At 36.1% G+C, this 21071-nt stretch overlaps 1 protein-coding gene across 1 annotated transcript in view; it reads left to right on the forward strand.

Annotated features, from left to right (window-relative positions):
• ADAMTS19 (ADAM metallopeptidase with thrombospondin type 1 motif 19) overlaps positions 1 to 21071 on the forward strand; it is a 152719-nt gene that overhangs the window by 67315 nt on the left and 64333 nt on the right. The window contains exon 8 of the mRNA XM_074812052.1: positions 11975 to 12080. Within this exon, the coding sequence (XP_074668153.1) occupies positions 11975 to 12080 (106 nt within the window). The remainder of the gene's footprint in view (positions 1 to 11974; positions 12081 to 21071) is intronic.

A 21071-nucleotide genomic window follows, 5' to 3' on the forward strand; every position in this document is an offset into this window, starting at 1 on the left:
GAGAATGCAGATTACACCATGCTTTAAAAAAAGGAAAAAAATTCCTAAATACTTTCTTTAAGTGGGGTCTCAACAACAGTAAAATAATCACTTTTATATCACTTTTAGCTTGATTATCTCATGAAAACATGAGAAATGTTTTACAGGAATCACCCAGATTGCAGAAAATGAAGAAATGTTTTACTGTGCTGAAGCACTATTTGTCAAAGAACAGTTTTATGTTTCTACCACACAGTGTCATTTACATAGTACAGCTGTAATAAAATAAATTACAAAACAAAGCAAGACAGTCTTGTTTTCCTCATACTTAGTTGCAGAAATAAAAATAGGTGTAAAGAAGATGTGTTAGACTGAAAATTATATGGTCTTGTGAGTGATTTCACATCTGTTTGTGTCACAGAGGATGGTACACAGGCAAGGGGAAGAAGACACCAGAAATTTAATTGCAGGAAAATCATCTTAATAGGGTATCAGGACTGGAATGATTGTAAGACCAGGAAAAGCGTCAGTGATACATTATGAGTAGATCGAATTGGTAAGGGAAGTTGATGTCACACAAGGCTTGGAAGCATATTCAGAAAAAAAATAGTTTTTGAAATGAGACAAGAGATTAATTCAAAGGCAATGCAATGTGCATAGAGGTACAGAACAAGGGGCAGTTTAACAGCTGTGCACTTTATGAATGTGGGAACAGAAACCCAGATGTCAGGAAGGCAAGAAGAGAGACAAGCACTTGGGTGAATATTTTCATTATTTGTATGGAGTGACATAATTCTTAATTACCTCTGGAATATATTTTACTCTGTGATGCTACTATATTTTGAACCAAGTCTACAGAGTTGTAGGCTTATAGTATTTTAAGCCATCTTAAAGTGAACTCACACGTCACAGCAGAGAAAGCAGTTCTGACAACTAATTAGACCATTGTATGTTGCAAGATAACACCTATTAATCATATTTCTTGTGGGGAAGAGTCAGATTTTCTCAGAAGCATAAGAGACAGTTTTTGAAAAATAGCATTTGCATTAAAGCAGGAGTGCGATAAGTGTTTTCTACTTTTTCTGACAAATTAAAGAAAACATTTAATCTTCTTGAAATGACATATATGCTCAAGTTTTAAGGTCAACACAATTTTTTAAGGTTACAGAAGTTATGTAAAATTTCCATTTGGAAAATAGAGACTACCTCAAAACTGATCTTGAAAAGTAGGGGAACTTTTAAAATACCTGTACTATACGTAGCTCTCCTGGGAGACTGAAGCCTACCGTTACATCAGCATTTTCCTAAACGTGCTGTTCTGTGCACTGTGCTTCCTGGTTCCATGGACCAGGGCCCTTGACTTTAAATGATGAGGCTTTTTTTAAAAATACATTTAAAAAGTAAATTAAACAATTGACAGTGGCAAGAAAGTATACAACAGCAAAGCTGTAACAAATTATTAGAAAAGGTCATCTTCATAAAATGAGGTCAGTTTGTGTTCCTTAATGCTAGCGAGTATTCAAATTGCAATTTCTTGTACTACACTGGTATTCTTGGCAAACTAAAATTTCACTTGTCTTTTTGGCAGTTACTTCCCTTTGAATTCAGTCTAGAGTCTGTGATTCCTACTTTTCCTTTTAAAGTCATATTGTAGCAGAAGCCTCAGTTTGTAAGCTTCTAAAAAGTTTTGCACAAAGAATTTATACTGGGCTAGAAAATTAACTTGTTCCTCTCTTTCTGTGAAAGATAACTGTTTTAACATAATTGTCACAGTAGATCTATGCCATCCATTCCTTACAGATTTTTGAACTGACAAATACCAGATATGAGTCATCCAATATTAATCAGGCTGTTTAATCATCTAAGATATTTGTTCCCATATATCAGAAGTTTTATTTCTCAAAAAATGTTCTAGAAGGAAATATGTAGATCTGATAAACATTTTCCCCTGTTACCCATTCTTACACTGGAACATTTATTTTTAAATGCATCTGAAGAATAATTTTTCTCTTTAAAGAACTTCACAGAGAATTTCCCACTTTCAAGAATGCCTCCATCTCTCAGGTTTTTGTGTGGCACTATTAAACACAGATAGCCACTTCATATCCCAGATTTTCATAGTCGTCCTTCTTGCTTCCTGACAGGTTCAGGAGCTACCATATTCTCTGACATGAGGTTAGTTTCCAGCAACTGAACAGAACTTGACTCGAACTGAAAACAATAGGGAAGAGAATGTATTTTGGAAAACACTATTTCTGTATGGATGCTGTATAGATCTGTATTACCTCTGCTTCCATTCTTCGAAAGAATATCTTCTGTGGGGAGCAATGAAATGCAAGTGTATCAGAATCCAACACTTTTTGTCCAGGCTCTATTAGATAGTCCACATGAGGAGGGTTTAGTGTTTAAACCAAAATTTACTTATCTGAAGATATTTGATGTTATATGGGATTTTGATTTAGCAGAGTGATACAGCAGTGTACTGAAATCACAATGCAAACACAGTGTAGCCATTGCAATATACAGTTGGATCATAGTACAAATCTGATTCCCATTATTGGCCTTTATATGCTCACTGTCAACGATGCTGGGCATCTCCAGGTGCTGGGAAGGAATATGTGAGTTAAAGTCAGCTCAAGCCCATTGCTCTGTTCAAAGTTCGTTTTGTCAGTTGTTCAGTTTCTATACTCTCTTTTGGGCTGAGCCACTTATGCACTTACCCCGTGCTGGGCTGTCTGAGTCAGGAAGCCATTCATGCTGTTTCGATTAACTCAGGGAAAAACATTTACACAAGCAGTTAATTCACTGAACTGATACAGGCATTTATCTAAAACAAACCTCCAGTCCCTTTTCTGTTGAGATAAGTTCAGCTTTCTTTGCAACAGCTGTGGTCAGTCACTCCCTACATTCTTCCCTCAGTCTCATAAGCACATCATCCTTGCCCATCTCATCTGACCCTTTTTCTGTTTTAGGGGTTTATTGACCAGACACAAAATAATAAACTTTTTTTAATTTTTTTTTTTTTTAAATAGACACGTTCATTTAAGTAAAGCAGGTGTGGAAAAGAAAAAAGAAAGATGGGCTAAATAAGGATAAAAGAGTGGAAAAAAAGAGACATGTATATATATGTACACAGAAATGTAGAGACAATCAGTCAAAGAAATAGACACAGCCTTCCTACCATGTGCACACATACATGTAGCACTTTATACAACTGTAGGTGCTAATCTGGAGGAGTGGTGTATCTGGTCATAAAGGTAAATAATTAAAAGGAAAATGTATGATTGGGTTTATATATTTTCTAGTCATTGTGATGATCCATTAATAGCAGTCTTTCCTTCACTTCTAGGTTAGGGTTCATTCTATCAAAGAAAAGCAGAATTCAAGTTCTGCTTTTTTCCATCTAGCATAATGTTTTAAAAGATGTTTCTCACTGATGGTCTTTTTTTATGTTGTGAGAGATTAATGGACAATAATAAAGAGATTAATGGACAATAATAAAAACTTTTCTTTGTAAAGAGTCATTTTTTATTTCTGTTTTGCTACAGCTAATCCCAAGATCAGATCTGCCATATTCTTAGAGATCATGAGGACTGGAAACAGCTAGTTCACATAAATAACTTTCCCTGTTCATTTTTGTCCCGGGAAAAAATATCATCCCCAGAAATGGTTGGTAGAGAAAGCTACAAATACAGCCCAAAAGACTGCAAAACAACATTGTCACATTGCCTGCCTGTAAAGCAAATGTAATTGTAGAGCAAGTTGGAAAACACAGAAAGCAAGTTTGAGTTGCTAAAAATACCGCAGCATTCACTGTTGTCTTCTCCCCATCTTGTCTGTAGAGTAACTAGGGTTTTTTCAACATACAGAAATAGAGTTTTAGGGTAGGAAATGGGCACCAACTCTTAATCTGAGGCATGTGATACTCATTCAAAGTAAACTGTGTGTCTGTTACATCTTTCCAATACATCAGTGAAAAGCATATTCTCAAGATGAATTTATTTATGCATATATTTGGTGAGAGCTATTCTGAAAAGGCTGGCGCTCAGCTTGAAACCTCTTTTTGGGTTTTTAAGTAACAAGCTTCTGCTTTACTTTGGAAAGCCCCCTTTAGTTTTGTTTCCAAAGAAATGACATGTCTTCTTTTCAAAGTCACATTTTATTTGATTGTATACAGCAGAGTTCCATGAAGCTTTCATGAGGCACTCTTATAATTTACCCATGTAATTTAAGGACTGAAAGTCTTTCTTGTGTAAGTCCTAAAAAAGAGACTTTTCTACTTCTGTCCAAAAGTTAAACTTACAAATGTACATCAAGATTATTAATAATTTTCTATACTATATAAAACAAACATCTAGAAAATTTGTTTATGCAAATCGTACCATGAGGAAGTTAGAGTAATGAATGAAACTAGTTCAATTTCTTAGAAGATTGAGTTATTGCTTAGAAAGATTATGTTTGATTATTCTTTCATATTAATAGTATGAGAAAATATGAAGCAAAGAAAATCTTTATTACACATTACTCCATACGCTATGATTTTTTGCATTTTCTTCTGAACAGAATGGCTTACGACCTCCTCAATGTCAATTCTACACAATCTAACCAAGTTTTTTCTGCTTTTAAGTTACAGGTGCAAAAGAAGGTCAGATGTGAAGGAAAGGAAGTTGTGACTCTTTTCCAATTTATGACATTTTCTTTTCATTTTCCAGTATGCAGTTTTCTTTTGCATCTGTCTTTTCCTGTTCATGCATATTATGGACAAGTGTTCCACTTGGTAATGTTGCCTTTACCAAAAAAAAAGGCAATTAAAAGTTTTTAGAAGTATACTGACTGTACTCAGTGGATCTGTTACGGTGTATTGTTACTTTAAAATTTTCCTTTAAATTTCTAAGAAATTTTTTTCATACGTTGCTTAAAAGTTAAAAAACAAGACATGGGAATTACTTGCCAGCTTTTACATTAGAAGGTGTCCTTGAGTTCAGAGCTGTCTTGCTTCATAAAGTATTTGGAATAGTGGTGGCCTGAGTATGCTCTCATATGGTTTGAAGCACTCTGGATAGTTCAGCATAAAGCTGACAAGAATAATTGTAGATGAACATCATGACACCAAAAAGGCAGTGAAAGAGCAGATGAAGTATTGCCAAATACAAAGTAATGCATATTAAGAAAAAAAAAAAAGAAAGAGTCTTTTGCTTATATGCATGAAACCATGGGCTTTGCTACCAGTCAAGAAAGAGGTCAGGGAATGATAGTGAATGGTAGCTGAAAATGTCAGTTCACTGATCAGCTGAGTAAAGCGACTGGTAGGACTGACTAGGAAAAAATACAGAAACATAGAAAAATCATAATGCTGGTCAGTACATCTGACCTTTTGACTACAACCACTTTTTTCAGAAAGGCTGTAGTAGAACAAGAGAAGGTAAGGTAGGCAGAGTGCTGTAAAATGAAAAAAAGGTGTGGCTAGCTTGTGCCTCATGAGTCACTAAATGTTTAGAGCTTCTCAGTTTGTCACTGAGATAGCTGACAGATATCTAGGAAGGCATAGAAGTCTTTGAGTAGATTAATAGAGCTTTATGTTTTAGTTAGAATACCCCATACGCAGTCTTCATAAAAAGAGAAAAATGTACTGTTGTACACACAGTTACACTCTGGAGCTATTTGCCATCACATGTTATGGACCCAAACTCTGAAGCAGGTTAAGAAGGAATACCCAAATTCAGAGAATAAATGCTTTGGTGGCTGTTAAAGATAACAGTATGGATGCAGCCTTCAGCTCAGGGGATCCCTACAACACTTGTCAGCAAAGGCCAGGAGTGAACAGTGGGGAGATTCACTTACTGGCTGATCTGTTTATTCATCTTGAGAGAAGTGTTTTCCATGTTGGCTTCATTTTAGAAGAAAATCAGTGTCTTCAGCAGTTCTGCCATCCCATTCGTATAATAATATATTAGGTACATGTAGTCTGTTCATAAGGTGCAAGAATTAAGGACCTAAAACTGTACAATCACACATTCAGAATTTGCTTATGCGTGTATAGCATACATTGATATGCCCTTCCCATTTTTAGACTTTTTGCCCACTCTAAGGATTAAATGCAGCAGTTTGTTTAAACGGAGAAGAGTAAGCTTAATAGTCTATTCTGAAACATAAAATCACATACTTATTAGATACTTGATAACGTTTTTTTCTGGAAGCATTAGTTTTTCTAAGAGGTATATAAATCATAAACTAACAAAACAGGTGAATAAAATTTGTGTTACATTTGTGTAAAATGCAGCAGAAGCTGATTGGGTTTTATCCCATTATTTTTTCTAATGTCTTGCATCGATGTGTATGTGCATTTGTATATATACACACATACAGGTATAGTTATCATCACTGTCAATATCTCTCCACTTAAAAAGAAAAAAAAAGTATTTCTAGGCTTTTCTGTTTGCACTTGAGTTAACTGGTGTTTTGATTGCTGCCGTGTTTAAGGGCTGCTGATTCACTGACAACTGACAGAAATTTTTTTATCCTGAAAATTGTCAGTGTGTGTGACTCTCTTAATTAGCTTGTGCTAATTAGACTTTTAAATATCAGATCTGTGGAAAGCTCTTTTTTACCTACTTCTTAAGAAAAGCATCTGGACTGCTAAAAAGAAAAATTTATTAGATTAGTAATCAAGTCCAGTTAAGTACTATGATTTATGCTCACAGGCCCACTGATTTGCCAGTTCAAATTTAAAGTGCTTATGTTTGAATCAAAAGCCAGATGTACTTGGGTACTAAATTATGTTTCTATTGCAGTGGTTTGCTAGGTTTGTGCATCATCAATAATTCAAACTAAGGTTATGCTGTCAAGGGTGTGTTGATGCATGGCACATTCTGAAGGCTAAAGATTTTTTTTCGAAGTTTGTGATTCAAATCATCATGAGTTTTTCTGCATGTTCTTTATCTATTTAGTCTTACCTGTATTTCATCAGTGGTTTATACTACTGATTATGAAACTTGGTGTAGAAACTTCAGAAGAAAATTCCAAACATAAATACTACTTTTATTCATAGTATGTGCTTAAGTAGTATCAGTTGTATGTATACTAATTTAGTAAAAATAGATCCATCGTTCATGAAGTTCATGAATGGTTTCAATATTCTCGAAATTATATCTAATGTGCATTCAGTAATAATAGTGTGCTTTGTTATATTACCTAGACGATAGGGAATGCAGTAGGCACTGGGAATCTCTTCAGTTTTACTGGTTTTCTTGGTCAAATTTGACAATTTTTACTTATGTATAGATAGTACATCAGGGAACATACTATCCCTAGATTCCTGAGAATATAATATACTCCTTCATTAAAAAACGCTTTAAAATGGAAATGCTTTTTTTTTTTTTTTTTTTCCCTGAACTGTGCTATACAAACATAGACTCTTTTCAGTTCTTTCAGCCTGTGTTTTCAAGAGTTGGAAATGGAACATATGTGCTTGGTTTTCATGGAATTTTGATATTATATGAGCTGGAAATTCAGGTAGAATGCTCTTGATCAGTAGTAGAAGGGATATCTAGGTGATCCTCTATTCCTCTTCATCAAAGAATATGTTACAGAAACTTTGTTCTGTATTTTTTATGGTCATATTTGCCTTATAATCTAGAAAAAAACCCCAGCCTGTTTGCAGAACATTACTGTTCCCAAAACAGAAAGGCTGTGAAATAGCTCAGGAATGTGTAGAGGTGATATCCAGGTGATATCCAGGTGATATCAATGGATTAAACTGGTAATATGCAGAAGTGTCTCTTTCTTTTAACAGCATCTAAAATTAATAAGTAGCTTTTGGAGCAAGTATGAGGGAAGGGATTCAGAATAAACACATAACTAATGGCGTGTCAAACCAAGTTTGAATGTGTTGTGAAACCAAGGAAATTCAGAGAAAAATAAATTCAAATGTGCTAAGAAAGTTATTTGTGTGATTAAGACTTTTAGAATATTAACTCTGTTTCATTGGATCACTATAAAGTGAGAAATAATAACCATTCTCTAGCCTTTTAGAATGCAATATTACAAATGAAGACATTCAAGTCACACTGTAAGAAAGAGCAATGTCTCTATGTTTGACTGCATATTTCTTAATGTGATTTTCTTTTTTTACTGTGGAATTTTTGTCCCTGTGGGCAATGCTGACAGTAGTCTTTTAATATAGGTAGTGGATTTATGTTGTGGGCTGCAGGTCATGAATGAGTAGGTAAAGCTGACAAATTTGTTTGGATACTGTACTTGGTACCGTGTTTTGTGTAAACATCCCTGTGAGCTGAACCATGGCTCTTCAACAGAAAAGTTGTTAATGTGTTCCTACTTTGAAAGAATAAATAGTTTGATGGTTTGATGAGGATATTCATTAAGAAACCAGAAAATTTTAAAGAATAGCTATCATATTATTTAGAATTATTTAGAAATACCTGTCTCTATGGGTAGCAGTAATGGTAGTAGTAATAAACCACTGTTATGACTTCGGCAAAAGTTCTACTTTTCTGAAGCAGCATGTATTTTAATTTATATATTTACATGTTTGATAAGAAAATGTAGTCACTTATGTGGTTCTTCTAGAAGAATGGGCACAATGGTAAAGCTTTACTCTCTTAGTTGATACTGTATGTATTTTCTTTTGAATTAACTTGAGAAATGCCTGTCTACAGAGTGAAGTAATCTGAATATTTTACATTTGGCATATATTCATTCAGTGAATTTTTGCTTCAAAACACTGATTTATTTATAGATAAATAACAGGATCCTTCCTTAAATTGTCAGCGAGCTGATGTTACCACTTTCTAGCCAACACTTTTCAAATACTAAGTGTTTTAATTTGAAGCTGTGTGTTGAGACTGTGGGGTTCACTAGGAATACCTTAATCATAACAAGGGAGCAATTTTTCTTTTTTTTTTTTTCTTATGGATTTAACCTTGGAGCAGTTCCAGCTGTGTTAATAAGCCACAGGAAGCTGCAGTGAACATACACGTATTTAAAGAAGAAATTCCTTCTCTTACCTAATGCAGAGCCGACTAAGCAAGAGCAGCTGCTTACAGAAGTCAGTTTCTTTTTCTCTACATGTGAAATTAATAACCAAGGACAAGACATGAAACTAATTCATGGCTAGTAGTTGGCTAATTTACATCCAGTAGCTGCTGTTGGATGTGTCTTTCACATACAAGGTTGACTTTGTTTAATAGGGGAAAATCATAAAGCATTAATTGCACTTGATGCTTTTGGACATTTCTAGAATCAGAAATCTAATTTAATCTAAATGAAATGCAGGTCTTATGTTTTGTGTGTTACACTTAAAAAGGTCAAACATAATCAGTTTTCTTCAAGGAATGCCAAGTATAAAAACACTATTGGTGATATGCATTGAGTATTGTTGGAAATGTCTACTACTGCTGACTGCTTCTTCTGCAGAATAGGTATGGTACTTGCAATGTGTGTAGCTCTTTGGGAACAAACTGGGGGACAGTCAGGATAGTGACAACAACTGATAGTATTCCTGTTGTTATATGGAAAGATCTTGCTAATGCACTTGAACCTGCCAAAAGATGGTTAGGAGATTTCTTTTCCCTACAAAAAACTACAGAGCATCAGACAGTTTTCAGTTAGTACTCAGCATCAACAAGCAGAGGGAGGTTTGCCCAGCAAGTAAGTTTTATCTGAGGATAGCCATCATCAGTGTATTGTGGTTTAACCGCAGCTGGCAACTAAGTACCATACAGCCACTCGCTCCCTCCCCTGGAGTGGAATGGGGAAAGAGAATCAGAAGGGTAAAAGTGAGAAAACTCGTGAGTTTAGATAAAAGCAGTTTACTAATTGAAATATTGTAATAATAATAATAGTAATGAAAAGGAAAATAACAGAGAAATAAAACCCAAGACAAACAAGTGATGCAAATGTAAACAGTTGCTCACCACCAACCAACCAATGCCCAGCCAGTCCCTGAGCAGAGCTCCCCCAACAACCTTCCCCCTAGTTTTATTTCTGATCATGTCTTATGGTCTGGAATATCCCTTTAGTCAGTCGGTGTCAGCTGTCCCAGCTGTGTCTCCTCCCAACTCCTTGTGCACCTCCAGCCTACTCACTGGTGGGGCAGTATGAGCAGCAGAAAAGGCCTTCACTCTGTGCAAGCACCGCTCAGCAATAATGAAAACATCCCTGTATTATCAACACTGTTTTCAGCACAAATCCAAAACATAGCCACTTACCAGCTACTGTGAGGAAACTTTATACCAGCCAAAACCAGCACAGTAAGGAAACTATTTCTGAACATTTCGCATTATAGTAATAGGAATGCTCACAACACTTCAAAATACAGCACTGGATTTTGTCTATGGCAAGAGTAATTTTTCTGTTTTGTTTTAGCACTTTGTGAATTCATTGGTGTTGGTTGAAGTCAGAGCCCTGATGTCTGCTTCTTCTGGTATTGTCACCAGTTCTACTTCTTAGAGCTACAATATTAAAAGCAGCTCTATCTTTTTCAATTTGGTCATCAGAACTTGAAAGAAAATGCATGTAATTGTGGAACTGCAAGGCACAAAATGATTTTAGAAATATTTTCATTTCAGCCACTGGAGCATAACATTCAAATTAAAACATTACATTTCAGACCATTTCTTCTCTTATTTTCAGTAGAGTTAACGTAAGTGATAGCTACATTTAGCATGAGGTGTCATTTGAAGGACTTTTTGCTTTGAACATGTTTTGCCTTTTTTAATATCCCAAATTACTTTTACCCTTGCTCCATCTTTTCTCCATTCTTTGGAAATAGATAGTAAAATTTGAAATATTCTGCCTTATTCAAATCTAATTTGTGATTCTTTTATTCAGTCCTGAACAGCATTTTTTGTCATACAAGTTCTGTGTCCGAAAACTTCCAGCCAGCTCTGTTGAGAGCCACACTGCCAGACTAGTGATGGGGTTACTACTTGAATTTCATGTTGTGGATGAGGCGTTGTGCTCAGACTGACAAATACTTGGATTGTAAGAAGAATTACTTTTATCTGGTTAACTTAGAATGCTAATTATGACTAAATTTCAAACACTGTCAGACATTTCAAACTTGACCTTTATATGCAAACATCGAGTGAACATGTTGATCCAGAGGGCACCGTTCCATTGAAAGGATGTTCCTGGGAAGAAGGCCAAACACTTGAAACAGCGTTTTGGTTGCTTACTCCAAAATTTCAAACAAGTGATGACAATGTCATCAGAATGTATTTGTGGTCAAAAAAAAAATTACCATTACCCAAATTAAGCTGCATGTTCCTTAAGCTTTTACAATTACAGACATTCTACTTTTTAGAAGCTGAACTTGAACTCAAAAGCCTACCATTCAGGCTTCTATTTTTTGAAAACTTGGGTATTATATAGTAGAGTCATTATAGCCTCTACAATTAATGTGTTTGTCAGGCTGCAGTCTCCTATGAATTCTTCTCATTCTGTGACACCTGAGTCTTTTAGACATTTTAAAAATCATTAACATGCTGAACACTGTATCATTACTTAACAGTGATCATGTAGAGGTGTCGCTCTGTGCTTCACATTCTGTTCTTCTGAGTCTGTCAGAGGAAATACCTGTTCAGATTTGTGCCCTATTGTTGTAGATATCTATTTTCATTTACAGTAGTATTGATATTCATATGTGTGGTCTATCACATCTCGTTAAGGTACCTAGCAACACTTCTAAAGAATATATTTTCTGCACATTGCAGTCTGTGTAATCAGATAATATTACTATCAGGTAATATTACCACTGCTTGTGATTTCTTTGCTATCTTTTATCCAATTTTGTGCTAAAGTCAGTCATTCTGGCTTACGAGTAAGTAAACTTTTGTCAGATATCTGCTTATGTATTTGGATGATTCTGACCACAGTAAGGCTTCAGACCTGTTTGGGGTTAGTAATACATATACATACAAATACATACAGTTAGTAATAACAAAAAATAATGGAATGTGGTGGTTGTGTTTCCTAGGTATAGCATATCTGAGTGGAATGTGCAGTGAAAAACGAAAGTGTATAATTGCAGAGGACAATGGTCTGAATCTCGCTTTTACCATTGCCCATGAAATGGGTCACAAGTAAGTGTGTGGATAACAAACTCTAGTATTTTTTTGCATGTAATATTGCTATGATTTTATTAATTTGACTGTGTACTTCAGTTTTTCCTTTTTCCTTTTAGGAAGGCTTTTAAATCTGGTGAAAAATTTCAAAAACAAGCTTTTGTTATTAATAATAATAGTGACATATATTAATATATAGTATGTAAATTAAGAAAATGTTTACAAGTTGGAGTAATACAAGAATATGTATAGCTACACAATAACTAGGTTAGCTGGAAGGACTGACATTGTCTAGAGGAAAAGATGGTGCCCCAGGATGTTTTTTCTTTGGGGAGTGTGGTATTGTGTATTGGATCCAGCTCTGACTATTGTTGCCAACAAACACTTTAATGAGATCATGAATTGGAAGAGCCCTTATTTAATTTGGCTTTCTCAGGATAGATCCCTTTAAAGTGTATAATGGTCATCAGTCATTGCAACATTAATATTGTTTTTTCCTCCCCTTAATAGAAAAGGATGACAAAGTGAAGGTGAAGGTAACTATCTTTCACAATTGGATGTTTTTCCTCATTCTATAAGGAATACTTTGAAGCAAAAGTGAAAAATTCTCATATTGCAATAATCAAATTTGTTACTGAAAGTTGTATTTGATTCTTGGCTTCAGTGCTTGTTAAAGAAAAATAAATAGGAGATTTCATATTTTAAAATAAAATAAAAGGGAGGTGTGTATTTATCTGTCATTTTTACCTGCAGTGTCTGCTCCAGGTATCTGCGTATACATTTTTAGAATAGCAGCTTCAGAGTGACAACAGACGGGGATGTTTGTTTTGTAAAGTCGTTTGAACCTCTGAACACTGAGGTTAGGTATCTTAGGACAAACACTTTGAATTAAAAGTGATTCGGTTTAAATTTGGTCACGACTGTCTGAGAATGGGATAGCATCTAATATTGAAACATGAAATTAATTACAAGAAAGAATTAGAACTTAAAATATTTCTATTTAAGATTTGTCCTGGATGCAAAATAAGGAAATTTGGAGCAATTATATAGCTTGGAGGAAAATGGTGACATAAGTATTAGATGATGCATGAAATTGACCTCTTCTGTTTTTTCTTTTTTTGAGTTTTCATAACTGCAGAAAGCAACACCAGGTAAATATAAGCCATCCTGTTTGAGTGATAGTTATGATAAAGGAAAGACTTCAAAAGAAAAATTTGTTTGTGTTTTTTAGCCACATGCTGTCCTTTTTCTTTTTTCACTGTAGTGTTTGCTGACATTGGAAGGGAGGATGGGTAGAGGAAGACTCATTTTCTGTACACTTGTTCTTATGACAGTAAACCAAGGATAAGGGGAAAGAAACAATTACTGAATATGATCTGCAGATAAGTTCACTGATGGAGTAAATTAGAAAATTGTTCGAGGCAGGATATGATCATACCAGATAATTTAGAGAAATATAAGTGCTGCTTTATGCTCTGCACAATTAAAATATGTTTATAGAATAAAAAGCCCGGCAGCAGAATTACTGGATTTGAAAAAAGAGACATGTTGATCAACAAGAAATGTGACACCTTATTATTCCTGGAAATGGTGAGGTAGAAAATCCTATATTTGGGAAACGGGACGCAGGTATAAAATTCTTGCAAAGTTATGGGTGATGTGTTAGTTCTGCACTAGAAAATTTGAGAATGTGGGATACTGATCTTATGAAGAATTTTTTGTATTGCAGCAGACAAGTCAGACCTATTTTTTAACATTCTAAGAGCCACTGGATGCCAAACAGTAACTGGAACAAGTTAGACAGGGAAGCTCACTGTTGATGCCTAGCCATTCTTCCAAGACTGCTGCACAGGCCAGGCTCTATAACCCTTGTTGCATTCGGTCCTTATCTTGAAATATTTTCATGACTTTGCATTACAGTGAGACTGAGGAAGAGAAAGGATTTAGCATGATCTTCCTGCAGGGACTTAAAAACTAAATTGCTGATGTATGAATCCTGGGCAGAAATGTTAAAGACTACACTATGAAATTTCAGAACTTTCCCTCCATATTAATTCAAATAAATTTGGAAAAACAAATCATGATGATATCCCAGCCATCATATACTCAATGTAATAATGGCATTTGGATGTTCTTAGAGACATTCTCACATTTCTCTGCAGGTACTGTAGTAGACATTTTAAAACAATTGAAATAAAGAATAAACCAAATCTGGTTTCATAGTAAAGGACAGGATATTATTTGAACCACACATTTCTTCAAGAAATTCAACCTCATGAAGGGTAGTAACAAGCTATGTAGAAATTAGGAAGACTGCCACAAAAGTGAAAGAATGGGTAGACAGAATTATATGAACAGATGCCACAAAAAAATAAAAAAATAATAAGGGGCAGCCTCCACCACAAGACATGCAGAGGCATTCAGCTTGATCCCTGCTTCATTGTGGAGCCAGAGTCCTTAACCACTGCAATCTGAAATAGAGTGGTCTTGCACCAGAGAGAGTAAGGTGATATTTCAGAGACATTTGTTTTCTCTGCATGACTGTCTGCCTGCCAGCTTAGCCCTGGTGATCGCAAAGAAGCAGTTTAGGAGTAGTTGACCCTTTGTGGAGAGACAATATAAAAATACTTGAAGACAAACGTTTGAATGAAAGGCCCACTGAAAAGGACTTTGAGATTCATATATAACTAGAGTATTTCTCGCAGAGATTTGTCTTGCTCATTCTTAACTGTCTCAGAAATGGAGTTTAAATGATCAGCATCTAGACCAGTCATGAATCTTTTTCTCTTTCAACACATCATGTTTTCTAGAAAATCTTCACAAAGTCTTTCTGAATCTTAAAGTCACTTAACTATTACCTTCTTTTTTTGTCTAATGTCTTTAACCATTCTAGTTGCTCTTGTTGTGAAGAGAGTCCTATTCAACAGAATAGGAAAAACAAAAACTTTCACAGACTTTGTCTGTCAAAGCACAAAGAAAAAACCCTTAATTTTTTGTCTCCTGTACAACAAATAATATACTTGCCCATAAATTATTCAGATAGACACAAAATGTATGCAATATAGACTCTGTTGATTTTCACTGATCAGCCTGAGAACATAAACAAATACATTCACAATTGCCATTGTTTTTAAGTATAAAAATACCTTTTCATAAGATAACAGTTTGCTTTTGGAGGGCTTGTTTTTATACACCAAACTCCATGCTGTTATCTATATGTTTGAAATTCATTTGTCTCTGGTAAAATCTCACAATCATTTGCAAACTCAGGACAATTTTGGAGACCTCTAATGTCACTGATGTCATTTGTATAATTACAGGTTTAGGGACTTTGGGAGGGATGGGGTGTACCCCCTGCACTGAAATCTAGGTTTGCTTGCATGGGAATGCAGTTGAAGAAGTACAGTTTTATATTGGATACTTATACATGGTTATTTGTTGAAGTGTTGTGTTGTGATTTTCTTAATTTTTTCCAATTAAAATAGAAATATTCTCAATGAAATACAATGGCAGACTAAACCTTACTTTGCAGTATGAAGTGTCTTTGTTCTAGTCGTGTATATCTGAAAGCAGATGATCTTTTAATGACATTGAGAATTAATGTTGTAAGTCAACAGTTGATTTTTGAGCTCTATCCTGAAATATTAGGAGCCAGTCTCTGTAATCAGAGATTAAAAACTGTAACACATTAATGGATTCAGTTTTAAAAATCAAAGGCTATATATTAAAATAAATGTAATGAGCAATGAGGTAATTATATAATGAAGTCATATTACTTCATAGAATATTACTACATAGAATAAAAACTGACAACAATTAATTAAAAGACATCTCCATGTGGAAAACAGAGAGAAGAAGAGAAGGAATGGTATTATTTTGATTATCACGTAACATATCTTCATTTTACTTACAAGATTGCTGTCTGTGGGATATGACTCTTTCTTAAGTATGGAGAAATAAAGGATAGATGTAAACTGCAGTGTCTCCAAATATATTAATTAACAATTATTATGGACACTTAAGTATATTTTAAAAGTTGTTTTCAATAGTTGAAAGAGATACTGTCGGAATTTCTCAATCAGTTTTATACACATCCACATTCTTTTTTTGGTAATCATTTTGTGAAATATGAAATGTACCTATTTTTAAAATTCAGGATATCCTACCAGGTATTTTGTAGTTCCAAACAGGAAGTCTGTGGAATTTTTCAATCACCTACTTAATAACTCATAAGCAAACAACATACATTTTTTGTGATGATATTAAACAATTGTATGGAATCCAGTGGAACTTGAAGAGAGTTTTAAATGGGAGACTAGGAAATGCTAATGGAGCATCAGTTACTTCATGCATTTTTGTTATCACAGCCCAAAATATGATAACGGAACACAATAAAACCAACAAGAGTAATAAAAGCAAATGTCTACCAATCTTTGTGAGTGAGTTACTAATGTGGAGAAGGGAATCTCATTAAAGTAACTGAAAAAAGACCTATCGATATTTATAAGGTTAAAGTAGAATTTTACAGCTGAATTTGTGTTTAACAAGTACAAGATTAGCACATGCAAAGCAAAGGTATTAATTAGATTTGGTAGAAGACCTCCTTACATCTTGAAAATCATCTATTCACAAGTATAATGAGAAACTTCAGGAGCATTAGTGGTCACTTCTACTGATAAAACTGTGCACAGTAGGATTCATATGAGTAAGGATTACCAAATTACAGCATTTGCTATGTGGCATTTTGACTCAGATGTTAAGTCAAATTATTTGTTTAGCATTTATTTTGATCCCTTCTTGTTCAGCTGTGAGAGAAAAAATGAAGCCTTAATTGATGCCTTGGTGAATATGCGTACAGACTACCCACTGTTTACATTTTAATGACTTTTCTGTCTTGAGAAAGAAGCGTAGAGAGGTTTTACAGGATAGTGGCACTGTTTTTCCAAAATACCCATCTGTGGGGTATACCAAGAATTTTGAGTCTCCTGCCTGTTAGTTCGGCAACTTTCTCAAAGGTTAGCTTCACCAGGAGAGGGGTTTGGGTACTCATTTGGGAAAAAAAAAAAACAAACAAACCAACAAAAAACAAACCAAAACCAGAAGAAAACTCTCTGTCTACTTGGTCAGTGACAGCAGCCTTTCTTATGAATGATGAGATTCCTTCCCCTTCCATGTGCCTTCCCCTTTTCTGGGACAGACTACAAAGGCAGAGTTTGTAATTCCTACCAGCTCATGATAAGCATAGCTTTATTCTGTTTCCCCAAACAAGGAAACATATCTATATCAGGACTGTAATTGTGGTATCTATATTAACAGAATACCCTTTTCTTTCCTGAAAACAGAATCTAGATGAACAATCCGTGATTTGAATCACACTGCTGAAATTACCTGCTTCTGTAGGACCATTCTCCTCTTACATGAGGTAGCTGACTTGTAGCCATGCAACAGATTGTACTGTTCTTAGGATAATTATTTAGTTAGATTTATTTCACATTCCAGAATGTGGGATAATTAATTATTTTAGAATAAATTAGAAAGCACAAGAGTGACACTTTAATGCTGTTTTACCACAAAGGAAGAAAAATACTTTCTGTAGTGCAATTTTATGCTCTGAGAAGGCAGCCAAATTAATTTTTCTGAATGCTTAGAACATTTTAGTTGATTAAGAACTGAACCATAAGTGAAATAATATATGATATCAGGACAGTGGATCACAGTATGAAATTATGAGGTAAGCAGTTGCTGAAGTTGAAAACTTTCCTGCGGAAATAGATGCAGGTATGGTAAGTTGAAGAATAGTTTTGAAACAGAAACTGGTGAAAGTGCTAAGGAGCTCATGCTGTAAGAGGTGGTCTTTCGAGATTCCTCAATTGCAGAAATGTTTCAGTACAAGTACAGTTCCTTTGCAACTGCCTTCATTAGTAGAGTATGTTTCCTGAGTTTGTCCTGCAATCCATTACTCAGGCTTCTGATTCAAGTGAAAGAATAAAAATATGAAACTGTTAGGTTCAGTGTGACTATATTTTATTGATGTTTTCAGTGATTTTTTTTTTTTCCAGCTTTAGGCCTTCTCTTCTAAAATGTTAGAACTTTTAAGCCTCTGCTACCATTTTAAAAATTTTTTTTCACTAATGCTACATTACAAATTATTTCTCTGTAATTATACAGTTAAGAGCCAGTAGGATTTCTAAATTTGTTGGTCTAGGAGGCTGAGAAATTAATTTCTTGTCACCCACAAAGGCCTTTTCTTTATTTTGGCTTTAGAATACCAAATTTACTGTTAGTCAGGACCTTCTGGTTCAGGTTGTGCTTTTCTAGCTTCCTCTTCCTTGATGTGAAACTGTTCTTCTATTTCTGTCTGTAATCCCTATACAGAAAGATATATGCCTTTTAGTTCAAATACATCCTCTTAAAATTTTAGATGGTTTTTGTCGTTGTTTGTATGTTTATGATGTTGTATTGTTATAATTTGTATACTAGCAAGAAGGAGACAGGCTAGCAAATTTTGGGGCCCTGTCGTTCCAAGCACTGTACCGTTGAAATGTGAGACAAATCCCTTTATAGTTATAAGCATAAACAGTAAGTGAATTAATTTCTAGGAAGCATAGATAAATTTCAAAATATGTCTATTTTTATGTGCTCTGCGTAGCATTTCTCTTCAAGTAGATCTGCATAAGAGGGATACTGTGATGACATATATTTAGCCAACTCTGATTTGTTGATAAATTATTGCCTTAAAAGATGGTGGCAGTGTAGGTTATTTAACCAAGAATATATTGAGTTGACATGTTAGCATCATTACTCCATTTACTGATAATTAAGCTAAGCCTTTATTCAGTAATGGCCATAATATCTCTCTGAGGTCTCTCAGAGCTTTTGCTTCCCAGCATCCTGACTCAGGTTATCTTGGGGACCTACAATGTTGGGCATTCCCATGGCAGTGACTACTGAATAAGAAAGAAGCTGCTGCAGAACTGTTGTGTCATTGAGGACCATGTCTGTAACCTGTGTCCAAATAATCTACTTGCTTCCTACTCTCTCATAAATCCCTGATCCCATGGGCTACAGGGGCAGTCCATAGAAGGTGCAGAGGAAGTGCTTGTCATCATGGCCTCCTCCCAGCTGCACAGACTCTCTCATTGTCCCTCCATTGTTTCTTTCCTTTATTTTTCTGTCCTTTTTGGCTAATGGTCCCAAGTTGGATTTCTCAGCCCGGGTTTAGAAACATAGATAGGGGTATTTATCCGTAGATATAGAAATATCCATAGATTCAGGTAGTTGGGTACAAAAGGAGGGTGGCAAATGTGACATCCATCTCCAAGAAAGGCAGGAAGGAGGATCCAGGAAACTATAGACCTGTCAGTCTGACCTCGGTGCCGGGGAAGGTCATGGAGCAGATCAGCTTGGGTGCCATTAAAAGTCAGATGATCAGGCCCAGTCAGCATGGGTTTATGAAAGGCAGGTGCTGCTTGACAAACCTGATCTCCTTCTACGACGGGGCGACCCGCTTATTGGATGAGGGAAAGGCTGTGGATGTTGTCTACCTTGACTTTAGGAAGGCCTTTGACACCATTTCCCACAGCATTCTCCTGGAAAAACTGACTACTCGCAGCTTGGATGGGCACACGCTTCGCTCAGTAAAAAACTGTCTGGATGGCCGGGCCCAAAAGAGTTGTGGTGAACGGAGTTAAATCCAGTTGGCGGCCAGTCACGAGTGGTGTCCCCCAGGGCTCGGTTTTGGGGCCACTTCTCTTTAATATCTTTATTCATGATCTAGATGAGGGGATCAAATGCACCCTCAGTAAGTTTGCAGATGACACCAAGTTGGGTGGGAGTGTTGATCTGCTCGAGGGTAGGGAGGCTCTGCAGAGAGATCTGGACAGGCTGGAGCGATGGGCTGAGGCCAACTGGAGGGGGTTCAACAAGGCTGAGTGCCCGGTCCTGCACTTGGGTCACAACAACCCCATGTAATGCTACAGCCTTGGGGAGGAGTGGCTGGAGAGCTGCCAGTCAGAGAGGGACCTGGGGGTGTTGATTGACAGCCAGCTGAACATGAGCCAGCAGTGTGCCCAGGTGGCCAAGAAGGCCAATGGCATCCTGGCTTGTATCAGAAATAGCGTGGCCAGCAGGGACAGGGAAGTGATCCTGCCCCTGTACTTGGCACTGGTGAGGCCGCACCTCGATTACTGGGTTCAGTTTTGGGCCCCTCACTATAAAAAGGACATTGAATTACTCGAGCGTGTCCAGAGAAGGGCAACGAAGCTGGTGAAGGGTCTGGAGCACAGGTCGTACGAGGAGCGGCTGAGGGAACTGGGGTTGTTTAGTCTGGAGAAGAGGAGGCTGAGGGGAGACCTCATCGCCCTCTACAACTCCCTGACAGGAGGTTGCAGAGAGCTGGGGATGAGTCTCTTTAACCAAGTAACAAGTGATAGGACAAGAGGGAATGGCCTCAAATTGCAGCAGGGCAGGTTTAGACTGGATATTAGGATGCATTTCTTTCTAGAACAGGTGGTTAGGCATTGGAATGGGCTGCCCAGGGAGGTGGTGGAGTCCCCATCCCTGGAGGTGTTTAAGAGTCGGGTCGACGTAGCGCTGAGGGATCTGGTGTAGTTGGGAACTGTCAGTGTTAGGTCAATGGTTGGACTGGATGATCTTCAAGGTCTTTTCCAACCTAGATGATTCTTTTATTCTGTGAAAAGCAGCCTGACTGTCAAAAGATGTTGAGCTGTAACTGCTTTGACTGATTTTCATCATTACTGAGTTTTTTGTTCAAAATAAAGTTATTGTTGACTGTCAACTGAATTGTAGACACAGGAGCCTGACTTTTGCACAATACACTTTGAAAAGTACAGCTGCAGTTTGCAAAATTGAGCTTTATAATGATTTTGAAAATATATTCACAAAAAGCTATAAGAAATTATCTTTCCCGTACACATATTTGTGTCATTGATGGATTTACAGAGGAAATGGCTATAACTCTCTGCAGTTTGTAGATAGCTGCATAAAACA

This window comes from Strix aluco, chromosome Z (genome assembly GCF_031877795.1).
Source record: "Strix aluco isolate bStrAlu1 chromosome Z, bStrAlu1.hap1, whole genome shotgun sequence".
Lineage (NCBI taxonomy): Eukaryota > Metazoa > Chordata > Aves > Strigiformes > Strigidae > Strix > Strix aluco.